The sequence below is a fragment of the Entelurus aequoreus genome, linkage group LG02 (assembly GCF_033978785.1).
Source record: "Entelurus aequoreus isolate RoL-2023_Sb linkage group LG02, RoL_Eaeq_v1.1, whole genome shotgun sequence".
In the NCBI taxonomy this organism is placed as follows: domain Eukaryota; kingdom Metazoa; phylum Chordata; class Actinopteri; order Syngnathiformes; family Syngnathidae; genus Entelurus; species Entelurus aequoreus.
Window position 1 is genome coordinate 92,320,799 of NC_084732.1, and position 25,000 is coordinate 92,345,798.

A 25,000-nucleotide genomic window follows, 5' to 3' on the forward strand; every position below is an offset into this window, starting at 1 on the left:
CTTACCAGAAGCCTGCGGGATGGCCAAGCATGCGCTAATTATTTTAAAACCTCTTCTCACTCCGGCGCTTACCTTATCATGAGAAGCACATTTAATTAAAAAAACGTTATTATTGTCTTACCTTTAGGTATAAATGAGTCCATGCCAGCTCCTTTTGAAGAAAAGCATCGATATAGAAGTCTTCCTTATCTTTCTTCAGTTTTAAAAGTCTCTCTGTCTCGATGGAGATCTTCCTTTTACGTATTACCTCCTGCTTCGATTGAAAGTCCAGTTTAGAAAACTGTTTTATTTTAGATATGTAATCCTCCATGGTAAAAGTCCAAGCACACAATGGCTGCGCACTAGGGATGTGCGTATCGATCCTGTGGTATCGATATATCGATACTCACACGCTACTCATTTGGCATCACTTTTCTGAAAAAAGTATCGATATAAACCAAAAAACGGCGTGTGGGGGGTGCAAGCATCACTTTCAGATGTTTTTGATGACTTACTTAACTTCCTGTGTGCTGGGACACACCTGTACCTGGCAGAGTATAGAGCTGGGACACACCTGTACCTGGCAGAGTATAGAGCTGGCCCAGTCACGTGACAGGAGACAGCCAATGAGCGTGGTCAACGTGCAACACACACACACACACACACACACACACACACACAGCCAGCCGACAGCGATGCAGCCAGGCATATCCAGTGTTGTCCAATTGTTGACTTAAAACAGGCATTGTTTTTGTTTTTTTAGTAATGTTTACTGAATATTTTTGTTTAAATGATTATCCTAAATTCAAATAATTTCCACACAGGGGAATTTACTGTTAGTTGAAAATTGCTTGAGTATTTAAAACAAGATAAGAAAGAGATACAATTTGGAGATTCTTCATCTTTGCATTACAGTTTTATTTTTTTCCAAGAAAATCTTGAATATATGATGGAATGTGATTTTGGTTTTAATCTGTGACATGATTTCTTACATTTCGAAAACATTAGCCTATTTCATATTTCATTAATTGCTAATTATATCACAAACTTTAAAAAATAACTGCTGCTTCTTGCAATTCGGATTTCTTTCTTTTCTTTCTTTTAGTTTATTTGGAACATGAACACGTTTACATCATAATACATCACACAATTTCATATCATTTCATTTACATCATGCCCGAAAAGGAGTAGGAAGAAGCAAAGCTTATTTAATCCTACCCCTTTCCCACTTCAAAGCATTTACAATTATATAAAATCATTTACTGACCTTTTTATATAATAAAATAACATCTATGAATTAGTATATACAACAGTTTGTAATATGTAATTAATTAATTCAGTCATTATTAACATACTGAGATGAAGAATATTTTCAATAAGGTTGGAAGTTTTTCTCATAATTCTTCTTCTTTGTACTTTGTAAGCACTATTAATTTAAACAACCTCTTAAACTGGATCATGTCATTACAATTTTTAACTTCTTTACTTAATCCATTTGACTGTTAATTGGAAAAGCCCTAATATTTAATTATTATTATATATAATACATAGTTATTATTATATATAACATTTAATTTATTTTTCATACTTATGTTATTTATATTAATTTTATTATATATTGACCATAATAAATGTGGTATAAATGGTCTGTATTTGTCTTGTGATTTGTCTTAAATAATAACAATAGTAATAATATTTTTGACTGACAAAAAATTGCCAATAAGAAATTATTGGTATCGGTATCGATGAAAATGCAAGAAAAAGTATCGGTATCGTATCGAATCCTAAAACTGTGGTATCGCCCATCCCTACTGCGCACTCTTGCTGCCGGTTGTCTTCTTCTGCAGTACCAGCAGTCGCAAGAAGGATCACTAGCGCCCTCTACCACCAGGAGGCGGGAGTCATTTAATGACTCATATTTGACCCGGCGGAAGTGCCAAGCATGCGCTAAATATTTTGCGAAACCAGTTTGACCCGGCTGTAATTCGAGGCGTGCGAATACCGTATTCCCGGCGCCAATTCAAGGAAATACGGTAATCGTATTAGTAGTTGTATCAGTTGTTGTGTCAATAGTTGTATCATTAGTGATAACAGTAGTTGTATCAATAGTTGTGTTGTGTGTTGCAGCGATCCAGGCAGCAGAGGAGAGAAGCAATCGTTGTTTTATTAGTGATATCAGTAGTTGTATCATGATATGTGGTGTGTGTTGCAGCGATCCAGGCAGCAGAGGAGAGAAGCAATAGTTGTATTATTAGTGATATCAGTAGTTGTATCACTAGTTGTGTTGTGTGTTGCAGCGATCCAGGCAGCAGAGGAGAGAAGCAATAGTTGTTTTATTAGTGATATCAGTAGTTGTATCATGATATGTGGTGTGTTGCAGCGATCCAGGCAGCAGAGGAGAGAAGCAATCGTTGTTTTATTAGTGATATCAGTAGTTGTATCACTAGTTGTGTTGTGTGTTGCAGCGATCCAGGCAGCAGAGGAGAGAAGCAATAGTTGTTTTATTAGTGATATCAGTAGTTGTATCATGATATGTGGTGTGTTGCAGCGATCCAGGCAGCAGAGGAGAGAAGCAATAGTTGTTTTATTAGTGATATCAGTAGTTGTATCATGATATGTGGTGTGTTGCAGCGATCCAGGCAGCAGAGGAGAGGAGGAAGCAGAAAGAGCAGATGAAGATTCTCAAGCAGCAGGTACACATGATGTTTTTGCTGACTCATCGTCCTTTATCGAAGTGGAAATGCTGAGCACATCCATTGCAACATGACTGCCACACCAAATATATTGTTGTGTATTGTGCTGCTTTTTAACATGAATGCCACACTAAATATATAGTTGTGTATTGTGCTGCTTTAAAGGCCTACTGAAATGATTGTTTTTTTATTTAAACGGGAATAGCAGATCCATTCTATGTGTCATACTTGATCATTTCGCGATATTGCCATATTTTTGCTGAAAGGATTTAGTAGAGAAAATCGAGGATAAAGTTCGCAACTTTTGCTCGCTGATAAAAAAAAGCCTTGCCTGTAGCGGAAGTAGCGTGACGTCACAGGAGCTAGTATTCCTCACAATTCCCCGTTGTTTACAATGGAGCGAGAGAGATTCGGACCGAGAAAGTGATGATTACCCCATTAATTTGAGCGAGGATGAAAGATTCGTAGATGAGGAACGTTACAGTGAAGGACTTGAGAGGCAGCGATGGACGTATCTTTTTTCGCTCTGACCGTAACTTAGGTACAAGCTGGCTCATTGGATTCCACACTCTCTCCTTTTTCTATTGTGGATCACAGATTTGTATTTTAAACCACCTGGGATACTATATCCTCTTGAAAATGAGAGTCGAGAACGCGAAATGGACATTCAGTGCCTTTTATCTCCACGACAATACATCGGCGAAATGCTTTAGCTACGAGCTAACGTGATAGCATCTTGCTTTAACTGCATATAGAAACAAAATAAATAAACCCCTGACTGGAAGGATAGATAGAAAATCAACAATACTATTAAACCGTGGACATGTAAATACACGGTTAATGCTTTCCAGGCTGGCGAAGGTTAACAATGCTGTGCTAACGACGCCATTGAAGCTAACTTAGCAACCGGACTGCACAGAGCTATGCTAAAAACATTAGCTCTCCACCTACGCCAGCCAGCCCTCATTTGCTCATCAACACCCGTGCTCACCTGCGTTCCAGCGATCGGCAGAAGGACGAAGGACTTCACCCGATGCGTTTGGCGGCCCGGAGACGTAGGAAGTCAAGGTGAAGTCGGCGGCTAGCGCGGCTAGCGCTCCAACAAAGTCCTCCTGGTTGTGTTGCTGTAGTCCGCTGCTAATACACCGATCCCACCTACAACTGTCTTCTTTGCAGCCTTCATTGTTCATTAAAAAAATTGCAAAAGATGTCCAGAATACTGTGGAATTATGAAATGAAAACAGAGCTTTTTGTATAGGATTTTACGGGGTACCATAACTTCCGTTACTCGGACTTCGTCACGCGCATACGTCATCATACCGCGATGTTTCAGCCGGATATTTCCCGGGAATTTTAAAATGTCACTTTATAAGTTAACCCGGCCGTATTGGCATGTGTTGCAATGTTAAGATTTCATCATTGATATATAAACTATCAGACTGCGTGGTCGCTAGTAGTGGCTTTCAGTAGGCCTTTAACATGACTGCCACACTAAATATATTGTTGTGTAAGCGTTTATTTGCGAGCCTCTGAAAGTAGTCACTTCTTTCTTTTCCAACAGGAAAAAATCAAGCGCATTCAGCAGATCCGGATGGAGAAAGAACTCCGGGCACAGCAGATTCTGGAGGTATTTAAGCAGAACATTCTATGAAGTCATTACTGAGCAGCACCACTCAGTCCGTATGTAAATTGCTGCTGCTGTGGAATATTAACATGGGATTTAAATTGGACAGAAAAGTCTTTTTTTTTTCTCTCCCCATCAGACAACAGAAACAGTTCAGCGTAAGTGGGTCGAGTCAGGGTGTGGGGGGCTGACACACACACACACACACACACACACACACACACACACACACACACACACACACACACACACACACACACACACACACACACACACAAATTATCAAACACACAGCCAGGCGTGCACAATTATAACGCCGGCGCTTCAAAGTGTTTTAGTCCGGACTGAATCCATCTTGAGTGGACACGCTTGACAAGACTTTGAAGGCGAGGCCTCCCCAGTCCCAGCATGGGGTGTTAAAAGAGATACATCACTCACTGGCAGCACTTTTTGCACATTTGACAAATACAATCCTTGCTGAGAGCAGGAAAACCCCAAACATTGAGCTTGAAGCGCAGCGTTCAAGACTTGATTGAAGCAAGTCGGTTGAGTTTTTGTTTTCAACTCCAATCTTCTTTCACAGGCCAAGAGGAAAAAGAAGGAAGAAGCTGCCAATGCCAAAATACTGGAGGCTGAAAAGCGGACAAAGGTATGTTTTAGGTATAAAGACTGAATATTTTGGGGAATTTTGCCTATCATTCACATTCTAACTCGTAAATAAACATTAGCAAAAGTCAGCTAAAAATGGAGGTAATTGGACTCGTTCTAAAAAACATCCAAACACCTCCATCAATGTTTTATAAACACGATGTAAGTATATATGTAACTAATAACATTCATAATATGTAATATATACATGATGTAACTATATATGTCATGTAGTAACATTCATAATAACATGTAATATATACATGATGTAAGTATATATGTCATGTACTAACATTCATAATAACATGTAATATATACATGATGTAAGTATATATGTCATGTAGTAACAATCATAATAACATGTAATATATACATGATGTAAGTATATATGTCATGTAGTAACATTCATAATAACATGTAATATATACATGATGTAAGTATATATGTCATGTAGTAACATTCATAATAACATGTAATATATACATGATGTAAGTATATATGTCATGTAGTAACATTCATAATAACATGTAATATATACATGATGTAAGTATATATGTCATGTAGTAACATTCATAATAACATGTAATATATACATGATGTAATTATATATGTCATGTAGTAACATTCATAATAACATGTAATATATACATGATGTAAGTATATATGTCATGTAGTAACATTCATAATAACATGTAATATATACATTATGTAAGTATATATGTCATGTAGTAACATTCATAATAACATGTAATATATACATGATGTAAGTATATATGTCATGTAGTAACATTCATAATAACATGTAATATATACATGATGTAATTATATATGTCATGTAGTAACATTCATAATAACATGTACCATATTTTCCGGACTATACAGCGCACCAATACATAAGCCGCACCCACAAATTATGAAAAATAAATAACAAATTCTAGCTATATACGTTGTGAAATTAGTTATTTACACAGAAATATTTAGTTAATGTTTATTTACATCCCTTAATTGTTTCCAAACGGCCTCTGTAACAGGGCAGTAAAACGGCTGATCAAACAAAACGTCAGTCATGGTCATGGACCCACTAGCTGCGCAAGCTAGCTCTCCACTCAGCTGAACAGACTCAATAACTCCACGGTGACGTTTTGGTGAATTTACTGAGGAATTTGTGAAAGTGAAACAATACAAAAAGAATGCTATTGTAATAATACTAACACAGACACTCGTATACGTGTTAGCATATTAGCTAATGCTAACGACGCTAGCTTGATTGCATGACAATGGCACGTACAAATATGCAGGAAAACACTCCTACATGGGACCGTTTAGTAAGAATTGTTGTAGTTATATTGTAAAACTTACAGACGTTTGTTGGAGTGATGGATGAAGAATCCATGCGAGTAGAAACGCTATGGACGTCCAAGGGCACTTCTACTTCCGGTTGAAAGCACTAAAAAGAACACTGCAGCACCTGCAGTGAGTGAACTTTTTCAAAAGATGGCGCCATAAAACCAACAACACCATTTCAGTGTTTTTGCTTGTTTTTAAAAAAAAAACTATTTACAATATGGCCGTCAGCAAAGAAACATCCGTTAATTAGCTGCACCTTTTTATAAGTAGTGACTTATAGCACGGAATTTATGGTAATAATTAAGTGTATTGCTCAGTTATAGCATACAGCGTTCACTTTTCCGTTCAACAACAAAAACACTACTTATCCACAACAAAAACACTGCTGATGATGATCCAGAAACTTCTATTTTTGAGCCTGAATATAAGGAGGATGGTCTACAAGTTTTAGAAGCTGTGTGCTAAACAGATGCAGCTTTAGTCAAACACTAAGCATCATGTAGCAGTATTGCTAAGTGCTAAACAATACAAACATAATAAAACAATCACGTACTGTACGATGTCTGCTCTCACTAGAATAAAGACCGATGGGATGTTTATATCTTCCCTTTTAAATCAACAATTCATCATAATCCTCACAAAGGGTTAAAAAAAAGTATTTTCCTGGACTTGATGAGAGACAACAATATTTTTGAGCCTGAATATAAGGAGGATGATCTACAAGTTTTAGAAGCTGTGTGCTAAACAGACGCAGCTTTAGTCAAACACTGAGCATCATGTAGCAGTATTGCTAAGTACTTTACGATGTCTGCTCTCACTGGGATCAAGACTGATGACATGTTTATAGCTTCCCTTTTACATCAACAATTCATCATAATCCTCACAAAGGCTTTAAAAAAAAGTATTTTCCTGTCTTTCTGGCCATCTCCGGGTCTAAGTTGGTTGTCAAAGTTGACCAACTTGTGGATTTATGGTGAGAGGCATGATTTATCATCTAGAATTAACTTACACCGACTCAGAGGCCATGCAGCAGGTCAATATGTCAAACACAGCAGCATAAACTAGTTATATCTCTAAAAGTAGTCCCTCTGCGTTAGCACGTATACTCACAATATGACTAATACTTGGTAATGTTGAGGGGAGCACGTGTATATGGAGTATAATTGGTGGTTTATGGGTGGAATAATGTGCTTGTATTATCTGCCACCTCCTACTTTACCAGTTAGAATGCATACAAAAAAAAAAAAGCATTGTGAATGATAGGTCAAACTCCTTGAGAAATGTTCCTTTCTGTAGAGTTTCTAGACTTAAAGGTGAAATCTTAAGAGTTGTGCTTTTTCCCCTCGACCTTGCGAGCCCTTTTCACTTTTTTATTTTATTTTTTATTTTTTATTTTATTTATTTTATTTTATTTTATTTTTATTTTTTTTATTTTATTATTTTTTTTATTTAAATTTTTTTATTTTTTTTTGCCCTTTTCACTTGTAAAAAGCAAATGTGGATTAGCACCATCACACTTTATTGATCCGCCCCTCGGCCTCTCTTTTGTGCCTGCCAGGAGAAAGAGATGAGGAGGCAGCAGGCGGAGATCCTGAAGCACCAGGTAAGAAGTGGCGCCGCACGCCGCCGTTGGACGTGCGCGTGCGGACGAGCAAATGAAACCTTTTGATAATGTTGTGCCAACTCTTCTCTGCCAGGAGTTGGAGAGGCATAGACTAGATATGGTATGGGTATGTTTATTTTTGTACATCCTAACACCTGCATCGTGTAACTGGTTGTGTTATGGTTGTCATAGCAACGCATTAAGTGTAGCACTGGCTGCTGTCATACTACATTTCTTCTGCATGGCTTTTCCAGCAAAACAAAACACAAGCGACACAAGAGTCAGTATGCTGCCTCCATCTGCTCGTCCTGAGGGACCGCTGACCCTGTCACGTTGTTGGCCCCGCCCCCCTCGCCCCGACTCACTGTCTCCGAGCGTGCACCGCAGGACTTTCCATCCATCACACGCGTCGTCTGCTTGTTGTGTTGGAGCCGGGGAGAGCTTCACCACACGTCCGGCTCGCGTCTCGCCTCGTCCGCCGGACTTTGAAGTCCTTCGCTCTTCCCGCGCCGCGCTGAGAATCATTTTGTCTCCCAGTAGCGTCTCTCCTGTTAGCCTTTCTCACATATTCACACGCTGCTCCAAAACAGCAGCGGATAAAATGGTGGTCCTAATTTAGGGATGTAACGATAATGATCATCATTATCACCGTATTGTAGGGCTGGGCGATACGGCCTTTTATTAATATCTCCATATTTTTAGGCCATACACTAGGGGTGTAACGGTACACAAAAATGTCGGTTCGGTACTTACCTCGGTTTAGAGGTCACGGTTCGGTTCATTTTTGGTACAGTAAGAAAACAACAAAATATACATTTTTGGGTTATTTATAGGGATGTCCGATAATGGCTTTTTGCCGATATCCGATATGCCGATATTGTCCAACTCTTTAATTACCAATACCGATATCAACCTAAATATACAGTCGTGGAATTAACACATTATTATGCCTAATTTGGACAACCAGGTATGGTGAAGATAAGGTACTTTTTTAAAAAAATTAATAAAATAAAATAAGATAAATAAATTAAAAACATTTTCTTGAATAAAAAAGAAAGTAAAACAATATAAAAACAGTTACATAGAAACTAGTAATGAATGAAAATGAGTCAAATGAAGTGTTAAAGGTTAGTACTATTAGTGGAGCAGCAGCACGCACAATCATGTGTGCTTACGGACTGTATCCCTTGCAGACTGTATTGATATATATTGATATATAATGCTTACGGACTGTATCCTTTGCAGACTGTATTGATATATATTGATATATAATGCTTACGGACTGTATCCCTTACAGACTTTATTGATATATATTGATATATAATGCTTACGGACTGTATCCCTTGCAGACTGTATTGATATATATTGATATATAATGCTTACGGACTGTATCCCTTGCAGACTGTATTGATATATAGTGAAGTGAAGTGAATTACATTTATATAGCGCTTTTTCTCAAGTGACTCAAAGCGCTTTACATTGTGAAACCCAATATCTAAGTTACATTTAAACCAGTGTGGGTGGCACTGGGAGCAGGTGGGTAAAGTGTCTTGCCCAAGGACACGATGGCAGTGACTAGGATGGCGGAAGCGGGGATCGAACCTGCAACCCTCAAGTTGCTGGCACGGCCGCTCTACCAACCGAGCTATACCGCCCCTCGGATACGGACTGTATCCCTTGCAGACTGTATTGATATATATTGATATATAATGCTTACGGACTGTATCCCTTGCAGACTGTATTGATATATATTGATATATAATGCTTACGGACTGTATCCCTTGCAGACTGTATTGATATATATTGATATATAATGTAGGAAGCAGAATATTAATAACAGAAAGAAACAACCCTTTTGTGTGAATGAGTGTAAATGGGGGAGGGAGGTTTTTTGGGTTGGTGCACTAATTGTAAGTGTATCTTGGGTTTTTTATGTGGATTTAATTTAAAAAAAAACAACAAAAAAACGATACTGATAATAAAAAAAACGATACCGATCATTTCCAATATTACATTTTAACGCATTTATCGGCCGATGATATCGGCAGACCGATATTATCGGACATCTCTCGTTATTTATTTACCAAATTTGCAAAAGCTTCCACCAAAAATATTTGTCTTAGTGTAATATTTGATGTGAAGTAATGGGAACCTTGGATAGGTCAATAATTCATAATAACATTGATTTTGATTAGAGATGTCCGATAATATCGGCAGGCCGATATTATCGGCCGATATATGCGTTAAAATGTAATATCGGAAATTATCGGTATCGTTTTTTTTTTTTATCGGTATCGTTTTTTTAAATTTTTAAAAAATGTTTTTATTAAATCCACATAAAAAACACAAGATACACTTACAATTAGTGCACCAACCCAAAAAACCTCCCTCCCCCATTTACACTCATTCACACAAAAGGGTTGTTTCTTTCTGTTATTAATATTCTGGTTCCTACATTATATATCAATATATATCAATACAGTCTGCAAGGGATACAGTCCGTAAGCATTATATATCAATATATATCAATACAGTCTGCAAGGGATACAGTCCGTAAGCATTATATATCAATATATATCAATACAGTCTGCAAGGGATACAGTCCGTAAGCATTATATATCAATATATATCAATACAGTCTGCAAGGGATACAGTCCGTAAGCATTATATATCTATATATATCAATACAGTCTGCAAGGGATACAGTCCGTAAGCATTATATATCAATATATATCAATACAGTCTGCAAGGGATACAGTCCGTAAGCATTATATATCAATATATATCAATACAGTCTGCAAGGGATACAGTCCGTAAGCATTATATATCTATATATATCAATACAGTCTGCAAGGGATACAGTCCGTAAGCATTATATATCAATATATATCAATACAGTCTGCAAGGGATACAGTCCGTAAGCATTATATATCAATATATATCAATACAGTCTGCAAGGGATACAGTCCGTAAGCATTATATATCAATATATATCAATACAGTCTGCAAGGGATACAGTCCGTAAGCATTATATATCAATATATATCAATACAGTCTGCAAGGGATACAGTCCGTAAGCATTATATATCAATATATATCAATACAGTCTGCAAGGGATACAGTCCGTAAGCATTATATATCTATATATATCAATACAGTCTGCAAGGGATACAGTCCGTAAGCATTATATATCAATATATATCAATACAGTCTGCAAGGGATACAGTCCGTAAGCATTATATATCAATATATATCAATACAGTCTGCAAGGGATACAGTCCGTAAGCACACATGATTGTGCGTGCTGCTGGTCCACTAATAATACTAACCTTTAACAGTTAATTTTACTCATTTTCATTCATTACTAGTTTCTATGTAACTGTTTTTATATTGTTGTACTTTCTTTTTTATTCAAGAAAATGTTTTTAATTTATTTATCTTATTTTCCTATTTTTTTTAAAAAGTACCTTATCTTCACCATACCTGGTTGTCCAAATTAGACATAATAATGTGTTCATTCCACGACTGCATATATCGGTTGATATCGGTATCGGTTGATATCGGTATCGGTAATTAAAGAGTTGGACAATATCGGAATATCAGATATCGGCAAAAAGCCATTATCGGACATCCCTAATTTTGATTCAATATTATGTTTTGAGCAATGACAGTTTGAAAGAAAAAAAAAACAGCTTTGTTTTATTAGTGTTTTTGTTTATTTGAATAGTATTTTTAGAAAGTGCCGTGGGCCTTTAAAACATTAGCTGTGGGCCGCTAATGGCACACTTGACACCCCTGCTATAGATAATAAAAAATGAAATGTGATAAATCTATGGATAAAAATCAGAGCCTGACGACGCATGCGCGTTTATCATAACTCTCTCTCTCTCTCTCTGTCTCTGCCCCTCACTCACCAATGCTGCTGTTTTGTTTTTAACCCCTTCTTAACCCTGAACGTACATTGAAAATACACGCAACCCTAACTCAAAATGCCGGACATTTGAGGCATTTAAGAAACTCCACAAAAGAGGACATGTCTGGTGAAAAGAGGACGTATGGTCAGTCTATTTTAGCCCGCTAGCTGCTAGCATGCCGTGTGTTGTGCCTCGGTGTGCATTGTTTACACAACGTGCGTTACGCTACTTAATATGTCCGTGTGGAAACTCGTTCAGTACACCTCCGAACCGAACCGGAACCCCCGTACCGAAACGGTTCAATACAAATACACAACGTTACACCTAGGGTTGGGTATCGTTTGAATTCGAACAATTCCGATTCTTTGTTTCGATTCTGATTCCTGGCGATTCTCGATTTCCGGTTCTTCTTGTACCATGCCGGGATCAATGTGTTTGACAGGTAGTCCCTGGAAGGTGGTATGTATTTTGGGTTGAGAGTTTTCACCATATCCCTGCAAACATAAACAAACATGTAATGTTGCTGTTACTGTTTAGCCCAGTATCAATTAGCTTAGCTCTAACGTTATTGCTTAACTAACCTAAATGTTGGAGATTCCACCTCTGAAAAGGGATGCAGTCTTTTGACTATGACCTTTCTGTGGCACTCTTCCGTCTGTGGCACCGACGTCTTCCCCACTGCCGCGACGGTGAACGGAGTACGCCGAGCACATCGCGGAGCCTGGCTAGCAGGTTGTAAATTGTCTATGAAAAAATACGCGGGCTAATTTGTTAGCTGCCTCAACGTTGGCGCAAAACACATGATTTATTGCATATATATTGTTTGACTTGCCGGATTCGGACTGCAGTGCAGTCACCGAGGTGCCAGGCTGGGCATGGGAGCCAGAGGAAGAGGTGTCGGAGGACGGGACACGCATTTATTTGTACTGCATGAACTCGGAGGTGCTTCATCACTTTTTGTAGCAACACTTTTGCCGCATACTTGACATATTACGCTTGTCTGTTCAACATCTTCCCGCTTGAAGCCAAAACCACCGCCAGACGATGGACCCCCTGCTGTTTTTCTTGGGAATTCATTCTTCCCTTCATTTTTTTACCAGATTCGCACCTTCTTTCTCTCGTATTACCACTCGCACCGCTAGCATCACAGCTAATGTTACCATGTCGCTACCTGTCTGCTCGGCGAGGGCGTATGACGTTGCACGCGTGACAGTATGTGACGTATGTAACAAAGTGCGCTTGTTTTATGTCTCTGAGAAGGAGAGACAAGAAAGAGTGAGGAGAGCCTGTAGTGTAATGCCCGCAACTGCGTGAGAACGTATACTCCAATATCACCATACACCGTATTTCCTTGAATTGGCGCCGGGAATATAGTATTCGCCTGCCTAGAATTACAGCCGGGTCAAAATCGTTTCGCAAAATAATTACCGCATGCTTGGCACTTCCGCCGGGACAAATATGAGTCATTAAATGACTCCCGCCTCCTGGTGGTAGAGGGCGCTAGTGATCCTTCTTGCGACTACCAGTACTGCAGAAGACCGGTGCTGCAGAAGAAGACAACAAGCAGCATGCGTGAGCCGCGATCCTTTGCTTGCACTTTTACCATGGAGGATTACATATCTAAAATAAAACGGTTTTCTAAACTGGACTTTCAATCGAAGCAGGAGGTAATAATTAAAGGAATATCTCCAGAGACTTTTAAAACTGAAGAAAGATAAGGAAGACTGCCTCTGATCAGAAGCAGCTGCACATGGACATCATTTATAAGTAAAGGTAAGACCATAATAATGGTATTTTAATTAAATGTGCTTTTCATTATAAGGTAAGCGCCGGAGTGAGAAGAGGTTTTAAAATAATTAGCGCATGCTTGCCCATCCTGCATGCTTTTGGTAAGCGCAGGAGTGAGAAGAGGTTTTAAATTAATTAGCGCCCCTGCGGCTATTCAAGGAAATACGGTAGTCATTTTCTATATCGCACAGAGACAAACCCGCAATATATCGAGTATATTCCATATATCGCCCAGCCCTAGCGTATTGTGCTCAAAAAGTAAGGCTACGTAAATTTGACATGCCTTAATTGTTTCCAAACACTGTCTGCAACAAGGCAGTAAAACGGCTGATCAAACAAAACAGAAGGTAGCTGCGCAAGCGAGCTCTCCAATCCGCTAAACTTAGGCTACTTAAATTTTACATACCTTAATTGTTTCCAAACAGTGTCTGTAACAAGGCAGTAAAGCGGCTCATCAAACAAAACAGAAGGTAGCTGCAGCTAAACAGACTCAATAACGTTTTGGTGAATTTACTGAGGAATTTGTGAAAGTGAAACAATACAAAAAGAATGTCATTGTAAGTTAATAATACTAACACAGACACTCGTATACGTGTTAGCATATTAGCTGATGCTAACGACGCTAGCTTGATTAAATTACGATGTCCAAGTATGCATGAAAACACTCCTACAGACATCACACTTGGGACGATTTAGTCAGTAAGAATTGTTGTAGTTATATTGTAAAACTTACAAAAGTTTGTTGGAGTGATGGATGAAGAATCCATACGAGCAGACTGGCAAAAAACAAACAAATCAGATTTGGTGTGCAGTGTAAACAGGACTACTGGAATCTTTTAATTGTTAGTTTTTTTAAATAACCAATAAATTGTCATACAATATACTTTCCCTGTAAGAGGAAGCATAAAATATTGTTCTGACTCCTTATTTGAGTGTTTACTTTCCATTTGAATCAAATCCTAATCCACTTTTATTTAAAGAGCACCATTAACAACCAAACTGTTTCCAGATTGCTGCACATTAAAACAAAGTCATTTGATTGAAAGCATTTAAAATAACAAAAGATGGAATCAAAAAAATCCATTTAGAGAATAAAATAATAATATAAACACCAAAATAAGTCTAAATAAATCAATAAAATCTACTAAAACGACAAAATGTTTAAAAGAAAATAAAAGTAGGTTTTAAGACGAGACTTAAAACCTACAACATTTATCGTCAAGACCAGGGCTGAGAACTACTTTTATTGGAGCCTTGTTTACTTTTATTGGAGCCTTGTTTACTTTTATTGGAGCCTTGTTTACTTTTATTGGAGCCTTGTTTACTTCCGTCAACACTGACCTCAGGTCTGCATGCGTTCACATCAGACATCGCTTTTTTTTTTTGTGAACGAATGACTTCATAAAAAGATCGTATTTGACAAAAAATCCGAATTGTACATCCTACCCTGCAGTGCGAGCGTAGCCTAAGATAGCTAGCGATTAGCATTCTCCAGGAAGTGAGCAGCATCTGATCCGTGAGTGAATCGATTTAATTGAAATTTTTCAACTATTTTTTTTTTTGTTAATGAATGACTTCATAAAAATAATCAGATTTGACAAAAAATCCATATCGGACATCCTACCCTGCAGTGCGAACGTAGCCTAAGATAGCTAGCGATTAGCATTCTCCAGGAAGTGAGCAGCATCCGATCCGTAAGTGAATCGATTTATTTGAAATTTTAAACTTTTTTTTTTTGTGTGAATTAACGACATAATAAAAAGATCGGATTTGACAAAAAATCTGAATTGTACATCCTACCCTGCAGTGTGAGTGTAGTCTAATATAGATCGCGATTAGCATTCTCCAGGAAATAAGCAGCATCCGATCCGTGAGTTTATCGATTTAATTGAAATTTAAAACTATTTTTTTTTGTGAATGAACAACTTAATAAAAAGATCGGATTTGACAAAAAATCCGAATTGGACATCCTACCCTGCAGTGTGAGCGTAGTCTAATATAGATCGTGATTAGCATTCTCCAGGAAATAAGTAGCATCCGATCTGTGAGTTTATCGATTTAATTGAAATTTAAAACTATTTTTTTTTGTGAATGAACGACTTAATAAAAAGATCCGATTTGACAAAAAGTCAGAATTGGACATCCTACCCTGCAGTGTGAGCGTAGTCTAATATAGATCGCGATTAGCATTCTCCAGGAAATAAGTAGCATCCGATCTGTGAGTTTATCGATTTAATTGAAATTTAAAACTTTTTTTTGTAATTGACTTCATAAAAAGTTTGAATTTGACAAAAAAATCCGAATTGGACATCCTACCCTGCAGTGCGAGCGTAGCCTAAGATAGCTAGCGATTAGCATTCTCCAGGAAATGAGTAGCATCCGATCTGCAAGTTTATTGATTTAATTGAAATTGAACAGTCGGGAGTTTTATCGTTAATATCGTTTATCGTTACATCCCTAATCCCTATCCATCCCACATGCACCTTAGAAGCTCTCAAACTCCTGAACATGTCAAATAATTGTGTTGTATTCCGACACAGTAAAAGAAGTTGCTTTATATAAGCACCATGAACAATACCAGGACATGCCAGGCCAGGCCGTGAGCGTGTCACAAAGCAAACGTGATCCTCACAAGCCTTTTAGTGTGTGTGCTGGGAATGTTCTTGGCAGTAGTGATCATTGTGTCTTTTTGCTGGATCACAGTGGGGACCGGCAGTCTGATACGGTCCTGAAGAGATGGAAGCACATGATAGTCAAGTCACCAGTGATTCCTCTGGCCTTTTGCAGGAGAAAGCAGCAAATAGACGTCTGGTCCTCACACGTCTCACACTGTGCTAATACCGAAGCAGCCAAATCCACTCAAGTGGAACTGCACCGCACATTCCTCTCTCACCACCGCCAAATATTAGTCAAGCTTCCACTCAATGACTAATAGATTTTATTCCTACTCCCAATGATGATGTTTCCATGCACCAAATTAGTCAAATAGTTTGTCTCCAAATAGACATCCACAACTCCAAATAGACATCTACAACTCCAAATAGACATCCACAACTCCAAATAGACATCTACAACTCCAAATAGACATCTACAACTCCAAATAGACATCTACAACTCCAAATAGACATCCACAACTCCAAATAGACATCTACAACTCCAAATAGACATCTACAACTCCAAATAGACATCTACAACTCCAAATAGACATCTACAACTCCAAATAGACATCTACAACTCCAAATAGACATCTACAACTCCAAATAGACATCTACAACTCCAAATAGACATCTACAACTCCAAATAGACATCTACAACTCCAAATAGACATCTACAACTCCAAATAGACATCTACAACTCCAAATAGACATCCACAACTCCAAATAGACATCTACAACTCCAAATAGACATCTACAACTCCAAATAGACATCCACAACTCCAAATAGACATCTACAACTCCAAATAGACATCTACAACTCCAAATAGACATCTACAACTCCAAATAGACATCTACAACTCCAAATAGACATCTACAACTCCAAATAGACATCTACAACTCCAAATAGACATCTACAACTCCAAATAGACATCTACAACTCCAAATAGACATCTACAACTCCAAATAGACATCTACAACTCCAATATTATCGGACGATAAATGCTTTAAAATGTAATGTTGGAAATTATCGGTATCGGTTTCAAAAAGTAAAATTAATGACTTTTTAAAACGCCGCTGTACGGAGCGATACATATCCGGTAAAACACGTGCCAACCCTCCCGATTTTCCTGGGAGACTCCCGAATTTCCCAAAAATCTCCCGGGGCAACCATTTTTTTCCATAACTTGAGTTGATTTATTTTGTAAAACCTTGTTACATTGTTTAATGCATCCAGCGGGGCGTCACAACAACATGAGGCATAATAATGTGTTCATTCCAACACTGTATATATCGGTATCTGTTGATATCGGAATCGATAATTAAGAGTTGGACAATATCGGAATATCGGATATCGGCAAAAAAGCCATTATCGGACATCTCTAGTAATAATCATTGAACAAGAATGTATGATTCTTGATGTTAATGAATCAAATCAGTATTAGCCAATAATCAAGGCTGCAATATTGGCACGGTATCGGAAGTGAAAAAGTGGTATTGAGACACCCCTGACTGGGTTGCACAAAAAACTCCATTCACATCTGAATCCCGATTCCAAATTGATTTATAATTTTCAAAAATTAATAAGTCGGAATATCGGATATCGGCAAAAAAGCCATCATCGGACATCTCTAGTAAATAGTAGGGGTGTAACGGTACACAAAAATGTGGGTTTGGTACGTACCTCGGTTTAGAGGTCACGATTCAGTTCATTTTCGGTACAGTAAGAAAACAACAAAATATACATTTTTGGGTTATTTATTTACCAAATTTGCAAAAGCTTCCACCAAAAATATTTGTCTTAGTGTAATATTTGATGTGAAGTAATGGGAACCTTGGATAGGTCAATAATTCATAATAACATTGATTTTGATTCAATATTATGTTTTGAGCAATGACAGTTTGAAAGAAAAAAAACCCAGCTTTGTTTTATTAGTCAACATTGCAACTTTTTCTAAATGACATTTAACCTTTTAAGCTTTTTTATTTCATTTTTGTTATGTTTTTGTTTATTTGAATAGTATTTTTAGAATGTGCCGTGGGCCTTTATTTGTTTTGTTTTTAACCCCTTCTTAACCCTGAACATACATTGAAAATTACAGATAAATGCTTTAAAATGCAATATCGGCAATATCGGAAATTATCGGTATCGGTTTTTATTATCGGTATCAGCTTTTTTTTTTTCTTTTTTTTTTTCTTTTTTTTTTATTAAATCCACATAAAAACACAAGATACACTTACAATTAGTGCACCAACCCAAAAAACCTCCCTCCCCCATTTACACTCATTCACACAAAAGGGTTGTTTCTTTCTGTTATTAATATTCTGCTTCCTACATTATATATCAATATATATCAATACAGTCTGCAAGGGATACAGTCCGTAAGCATTATATATCAATATATATCAATACAGTCTGCAAGGGATACAGTCCGTAAGCATTATATATATATATATTATATTATATATGTGGGCTCTGTACCGAGGATGTTGTTGTGGCTTGTACAGCCCTTTGAGACACTTGTGATTTAGGGCTATATAAATAAACATTGATTGATTGATTATATATCAATATATATCAATACAGTCTGTAAGGGATACAGTCCGTAAGCATTATACATCAATATATATCAATACAGTCTGCAAGGGATACAGTCCGTAAGCACACATGATTGTGCGTGCTGCTGCTCCACTAATAGTACTAACCTTTAACACTTCATTTTACTCATTTTCATTAATTACTAGTTTCTATGTAACTGATTTTATATTGTTTGACTTTCTTTTTTATTCAAGAAAATGTTTTTAATTTATTTATCTTATTTTATTTTATAATTTTTTTTAAAAAGGACCTTATCTTCACCATACCTGGTTGTCCAAATTAGGCATAATAATGTGTTAATTCCACGACTGCATATATCGGATATCGGCAAAAAAGCCATTATCGGACACCCCTATTGAAAATACACGCAACCCTAACTCAAAATGCCGGACATTTGAGGCATTTAAGAAACTCCGCGAAAGAGGACATGTCCGGTGAAAAGAGGACGTATGGTCAGTCCATCCTAGCCCGTTAGCTGCTAGCATGCCGTGTGTTGTGCCTCGGTGTGCATTGTTTACACAACATGCGTTACGCTACTTAATATGTCCGTGTGGAAACTCGTTCGGTACACCTCCGAACCGAACCGGAACCCCCGTACCCAAACGGTTCAATACAAATACACGTACCGTTACACCCCTAGTAAATAGTCATGAAAATGAGAAGGTGTGTCCAAAGTTTTGGCCTGTGCTGTCGGTGTGAAAACAAACTATTTGCGAAGTGTAGTGCATGGAAAGGTGGTGTTGTCGGAAGACTCCCGCCTACCGATGTCGTGCTGCTTCTGTTCTGCCGGCCGTACTTTCTAGAGGCGCCATCACTGATTCCAGCTGCTTGTCTTTTTTTTGAGCCTGTCATCACATCCTACTACGTACCGCATCTCTGTGTTGCTTTTTGGTTGCCATCGTGTACTCCTCACTCAATGCTTCCACCATACATGTCCCCGTGTGTACATGTGAAGCATCGTCGAGCACCACTGAGTGCGTACAGTATGTGTGTCACTTGTTACTGTAATGTGCCTTTGTTTTCTGCCACTGTAGGAGAGAGAGAGAAGGAGGCAGCATGTAATGCTGATGAAGGCTGTTGAGGCTCGCAAAAAAGCAGAGGTAGTCAATAGGCATGCAAACAAATAGCCAACACATATTTGTTACCTCCTAATATTTGATGGGCCGCCACTCTTCCTGTGAATGCACGGCAGCCGCGTGGAGTTAGTCGTCTCTTGTCCTCACCGCACGCTCGCCGGCGCACGCTTTAATAACGCCTCTTAACGTTCTGGACTCTCCAGGAGCGCGAGCGCGTGCGGCAGGAGAAAAGGGACGAGAAGCGGCTGAACAAAGAGCGCAAGCTGGAGCAGCGCCGGCTGGAGTTGGAGATAGCGAGGGAGCTGAAGAAGCCCAACGAGGACATGTGTCTCTCTGACCAGAAGGTGGTTAGTCTGCACTGCACACTCGCACCGTCTCAACACATCTTGTGGTGTACCCCAGGGATCAATACTGGGACCAAATGTCTTCAATCTCTATAGAACAGGGGTCACCAACGCGGTCGCCCGTAAGGACCAGGGGCCGTACTTATCAAGCTTCTTAGAGTGCCATTTTACACTTAAGTCCTGAGAATTTGCGAAATTTAGTCCTACTCTCAAACTTAAGAATAAAAGCTTTTTATCAACGTTCTTAAGTCTAAGAATCACTCCTACTCTCCACGATATTTAAGAGACCTTCAGAGGTGTCTTAAGTGGTTAGGAGTTGCCAGCAGGGGGTGGCACTGAGGCGAGAGAGACGTGCGCCAACGTTCAGGGAACGGAACAATGTTTTTTTTTTTTTGATGACGAGCAGCTGATCAAACGGTATCATTTAGACAGAGCGGATATTATTTTTGTCACAGATTTAATACTTTTCGATTCCTTGTTGATTTCTGCATGTGTCTGCAGTGGGCTAGTATATATAGAGCCACCCACACCAGTTTCAAATTAGTTGCCTAATTAAGGAATTGGAAAGAAAATGTTATGACTAGCGTATGTGTGTGGCCGTGAGGTGAGTGACGTCAGTGAGTGTGTGGGCGAGAGAAGAGAGGGAGCGGTAGCGTGAGTGCCGGCGGGGACTAGTTTGTTTTGTATTATTTTGTAGTTTATTGTCAAAATATACACTCCCATTGTCCACTTAAATATTTCCAAGATATTTCTTTATTCTTAGACAACGGATTCCCTTCCGTGATTGGTCATTTCTATGGACACAGAAATGACGTCACCTAAAATTGCGTTTCCGGCACATAGTAATGTCGTAATTCAGCTCTGAGTGTGACACTTAAGATTCAGTCCTACACTTCGCTGAAAGTGTGAGTAAGACGCTTGATAACTAACTTTTAAGTGCAGCTTTCAGCCAAGAATTTATTTACTCTTAAGTCAACTCTTAGAAGACTTCTTAGGAGTAATTCTAAGAACTTGATAAGTACGGCCCCAGATGAGTAGCCCTGTTCTAAAAATAGCTCAAATAGCAGCACTTACCAGTGAGCTGCCTCTATTTTTTCAATTTTATTTATTTATTAGCAAGCTGGTCTCGCTTTGCCCGACATTTTTAATTCTAAGAGAGACAAAACTCAAATAGAATTTGAAAATCCAAGAAAATATTTTAAAGACCTGGGGCCGTACTTATCAAGCTTCTTAGAATGACTCCTAAGAAGTCTGCTAAGAGTTGACTTAAGAGTAAATAAATTCTTCGCTGAAAGCTGCACTTAAAAGTTAGTTATCAAGCGTCTTACTCACACTTTCAGCGAAGTGTAGGACTGAATCTTAAGTGTCACACTCAGAGCTGAATTACGACATTACTATGTGCCGTAAACGCAATTTTAGGTGACGTCATTTCTGTGTCCATAGAAATGACCAATCACGGAAGGGAATCCGTTGTCTAAGAATAAAGAAATATCTTGGAAATATTTAAGTGGACAATGGGAGTGTATATTTTGACAATAAACTACAAAATAATACAAAACAAACTAGTCCCCGCCGGCACTCAAGCTACCGCTCCCTCTCTTCTCTCGCCCACACACTCACTGACGTCACTCACCTCACGGCCACACACATACGCTACTGTCATAACATTTTCTTTCCAATTCATTAATTAGGCAACTAATTTGAAACTGGTGTGGGTGGCTCTATATATACTAGCCCACTGCAGACACATGCAGAAATCAACAAGGAATCGAAAAGTATTAAATCTGTGACAAAAATAATATCCGCTCTGTCTAAACGATACCGTTTGATCAGCTGCTCGTCATCAAACAAAAACAAAACATTGTTCCGCTCCCTGAACGTTGGCGCACGTCTCTCTCGCCTCAGTGCCATCCCCTGCTGGCAACTCCTAACCACTTAAGACACCTCTGAAGGTCTCTTAAATATGGTGGAGAGTAGGAGTGATTCTTAGACTTAAGAACGTTGATAAAAAGCTTTTATTCTTAAGTTTGAGAGTAGGACTAAATTTCGCAAATTCTCAGGACTTAAGTGTAAAATGGCACTCTAAGAAGCTTGATAAGTACGGCCCCTGGTCTTCACTTGTTTAAATAAATTCATTAATTTTTTTTACTTTGCTTCTTATAACTTTCAGAAAGACAATTTTAGAGAAAAAATACAACCTTAAAAATGATTTTAGGATTTTTAAACACATTTACCTTTTAAATTCCTTCCTCTTCTTTCCTGACAATTTAAATCAATGTTCAAGTAAATGTATTTTTTTTATTGTAAAAAATAATAAATACATTTTGACTTAATTCTTCATTTTAGCTTCTGTTTTTTCGACGAAGAATATTTGTGAAATATTTCTTCAAACTTATTATGATTAAAATTCAAAAAAATTATTCTGGCAAATCTAGAAAATCTGTAGAATCAAATTTAAATCTTATTTCAAAGTCTTTTGAATTTCTTTTAAAATTTTTGTTCTGGAAAATCTAGAAGAAATAATGATTTGTCTTTGTTGGAAATATAGCTTGGTCCAATTTGTTATATATTCTTACAAAGTGTAGATTGGATTTTAACCTATTTAATCAAAATTCTAAAATTATCTTAATCAGGAAAAATGACTAATGATGTTCCATAAATTATTTTTTTAAGTTTTTGTCTTTTTTTCAGTTGAATTTTGAATTTTAAAGAGTCGAAATTGAAGATAAACTGTTTCAAAATTTAATTGTCATTTTTTTCGTGTTTTCTCCTCTTTTAAACCGTTGAATTAAGTGTAAATATCATTGATTATTAATAATAACATAGAGTTAAAGGTAAATTGAGCAAATTGGCTATTTCTGGCAATTTATTGAAGTGTGTATCAAACTGGTAGCCCTTCGCATTAATCACTACCCAAGAAGTAGCTCTTGCTTTCAAAAAGGTTGGTGACCCCTGGTCTAGAACCTACACGTGTACATCCACGTGTAAAGAACATCATGTCATGGCTGTTTTGACTTTACAATCATTCCTACAACTGATGTAGTGATTGGAGCACATACTTGTTGCTCACTAAAAACATTCATGAAGTTTGCTTCTTTGATGAATTAATTATGGCTCTACTGAAAATGTGAGCACAGAACTTTCCTCCAGAACAGGCCCGGGCAGTTATTTTGACTCGGGGGGCCACATTTTAGAGAAAGAAATGTGTCTGGGGGCCGGTATATCTATTCTTAGGAACACTTATACAATACCTCTCAATAATGTCTGATAGAATGCTAAAAACGTTATGACAGACCGCCTTAAAAAACGTAATGGAATTTCACATTTTTCTATGAACGATAAAACACGGAATATTGACAAAATATGAACGTCACACCCCCTTTCGATCGACATATTTTACAATCAAGTGAAACGCAACAAAAATGCAACAAACAGTGACATATGAACGCTAAGGGTACAAAAAAACCCCACCTACAATCTGATATTTGCTGAATTTTCCCCAAAGATCAATAAAGTACTTTCTATCTATCATTAAAGTTTGTCTAAGTCTAAGGAACACCATGCCTACCGTTAAGCATGGTGGTGGTAGTATTATGCTCTGGGCCTGTTTTGCTGCCAATGAAACATGTCCAAACACCATAGAAACGTCAACATTACACCCATTTAAATCCATTAGAGCAGTGCTCCCCAACCACCGGGCCACGGACTGATTGGTACCAAGCCGCAAAAGATAAATAAAATAAAAAAAATAAAATAAAAAAATATTGTATTGTATTTTATTTTATTTTTTACAAATTAAATCAACATAAAAAACAATATATACATTATATATCAATATAGGTTAATACAGTCTGCAGGGATACAGTCCGTAAGCACACATGATTGTATTTCTTTATGACAAAAAAAAATAAAATGGAGCTGTTTGGCCACAATACCCAGCAATATGTTTGGAGGAGAAAAGGTGAGGCCTTTAATCCCAGGAACACCATGCCTACCGTCAAGCATGGTGGTGGTAGTATTATGCTCTGGGCCTGTTTTGCTGCCAATGGAACTGCTGCTTTAAATGGGACAATGAAAAAGGAGGATTAGCTCCAAATTGTTCAGGACAAGCTAAAACCATCAGCCCGGAGGTTGGGTCTTGTTGGGTGTTCCAACAGGACAATGACACCAAACACACCTCAAAAGTGGTCAAGGAATGGCTAAATCAGGCTAGAATGAAGGTTTTAGAATGGCCTTCCCAAAGTCCCGACTTAAAGGTGTGGACAATGCTGAAGAAACAAATCCATGTCAGAGAAGCAACACATTTAGCTGAAGTGCAGCAATTTAGTGGTCAAGTGGTCAAGCAGAAGCTTGTGGATGGCTACCAAAAGTGCCTTATTGCAGGTCAACTTGCCAAGTAAGCAAATATTAACATTGTTGTATGTATACTTTTGACCCTCACATTTGCAGTAGAGCCATAATAAATTCATAAAAGAAGCAAACTTCAGGAATGTTATTAGTGAGCAACAAGTATGTGCTCCAATCACTACATCACAACAAAATAAGAAATGATTGTAAAGTCCAGACAGCCATGACATCATGTTCTTTACACGTGGATGTGTCAAAGTCAAGGCCCACAGGTCAGATCCAGGCCGTAAATGAATGATGTATGACCCCCAGGATGATATTTGATTGGTATTACAACCACAGCCACCTTGCTGCTGTTTTGCACTCACCAATATTTCATCAGTG

At 37.9% G+C, this 25,000-nt stretch overlaps 1 protein-coding gene across 19 annotated transcripts in view; it reads left to right on the plus strand.

Annotated features, from left to right (window-relative positions):
* Nucleotides 1-25,000, plus strand: part of baz2ba (bromodomain adjacent to zinc finger domain, 2Ba) — a 256,146-nt gene that overhangs the window by 186,915 nt on the left and 44,231 nt on the right. For 12 of the 19 annotated variants that reach the window (XM_062035145.1, XM_062035142.1, XM_062035141.1 and 9 more), the window contains 7 exons: nt 2,611-2,672; nt 4,234-4,299; nt 4,880-4,945; nt 7,850-7,894; nt 7,989-8,015; nt 19,884-19,949; nt 20,129-20,269. In XM_062035145.1, coding sequence (XP_061891129.1) covers nt 2,611-2,672; nt 4,234-4,299; nt 4,880-4,945; nt 7,850-7,894; nt 7,989-8,015; nt 19,884-19,949; nt 20,129-20,269 — 473 coding nt within the window. The remainder of the gene's footprint in view (nt 1-2,610; nt 2,673-4,233; nt 4,300-4,879; nt 4,946-7,849; nt 7,895-7,988; nt 8,016-19,883; nt 19,950-20,128; nt 20,270-25,000) is intronic. The other 7 variants (XM_062035149.1, XM_062035116.1, XM_062035146.1 and 4 more) reach the window with 3 other exon arrangements.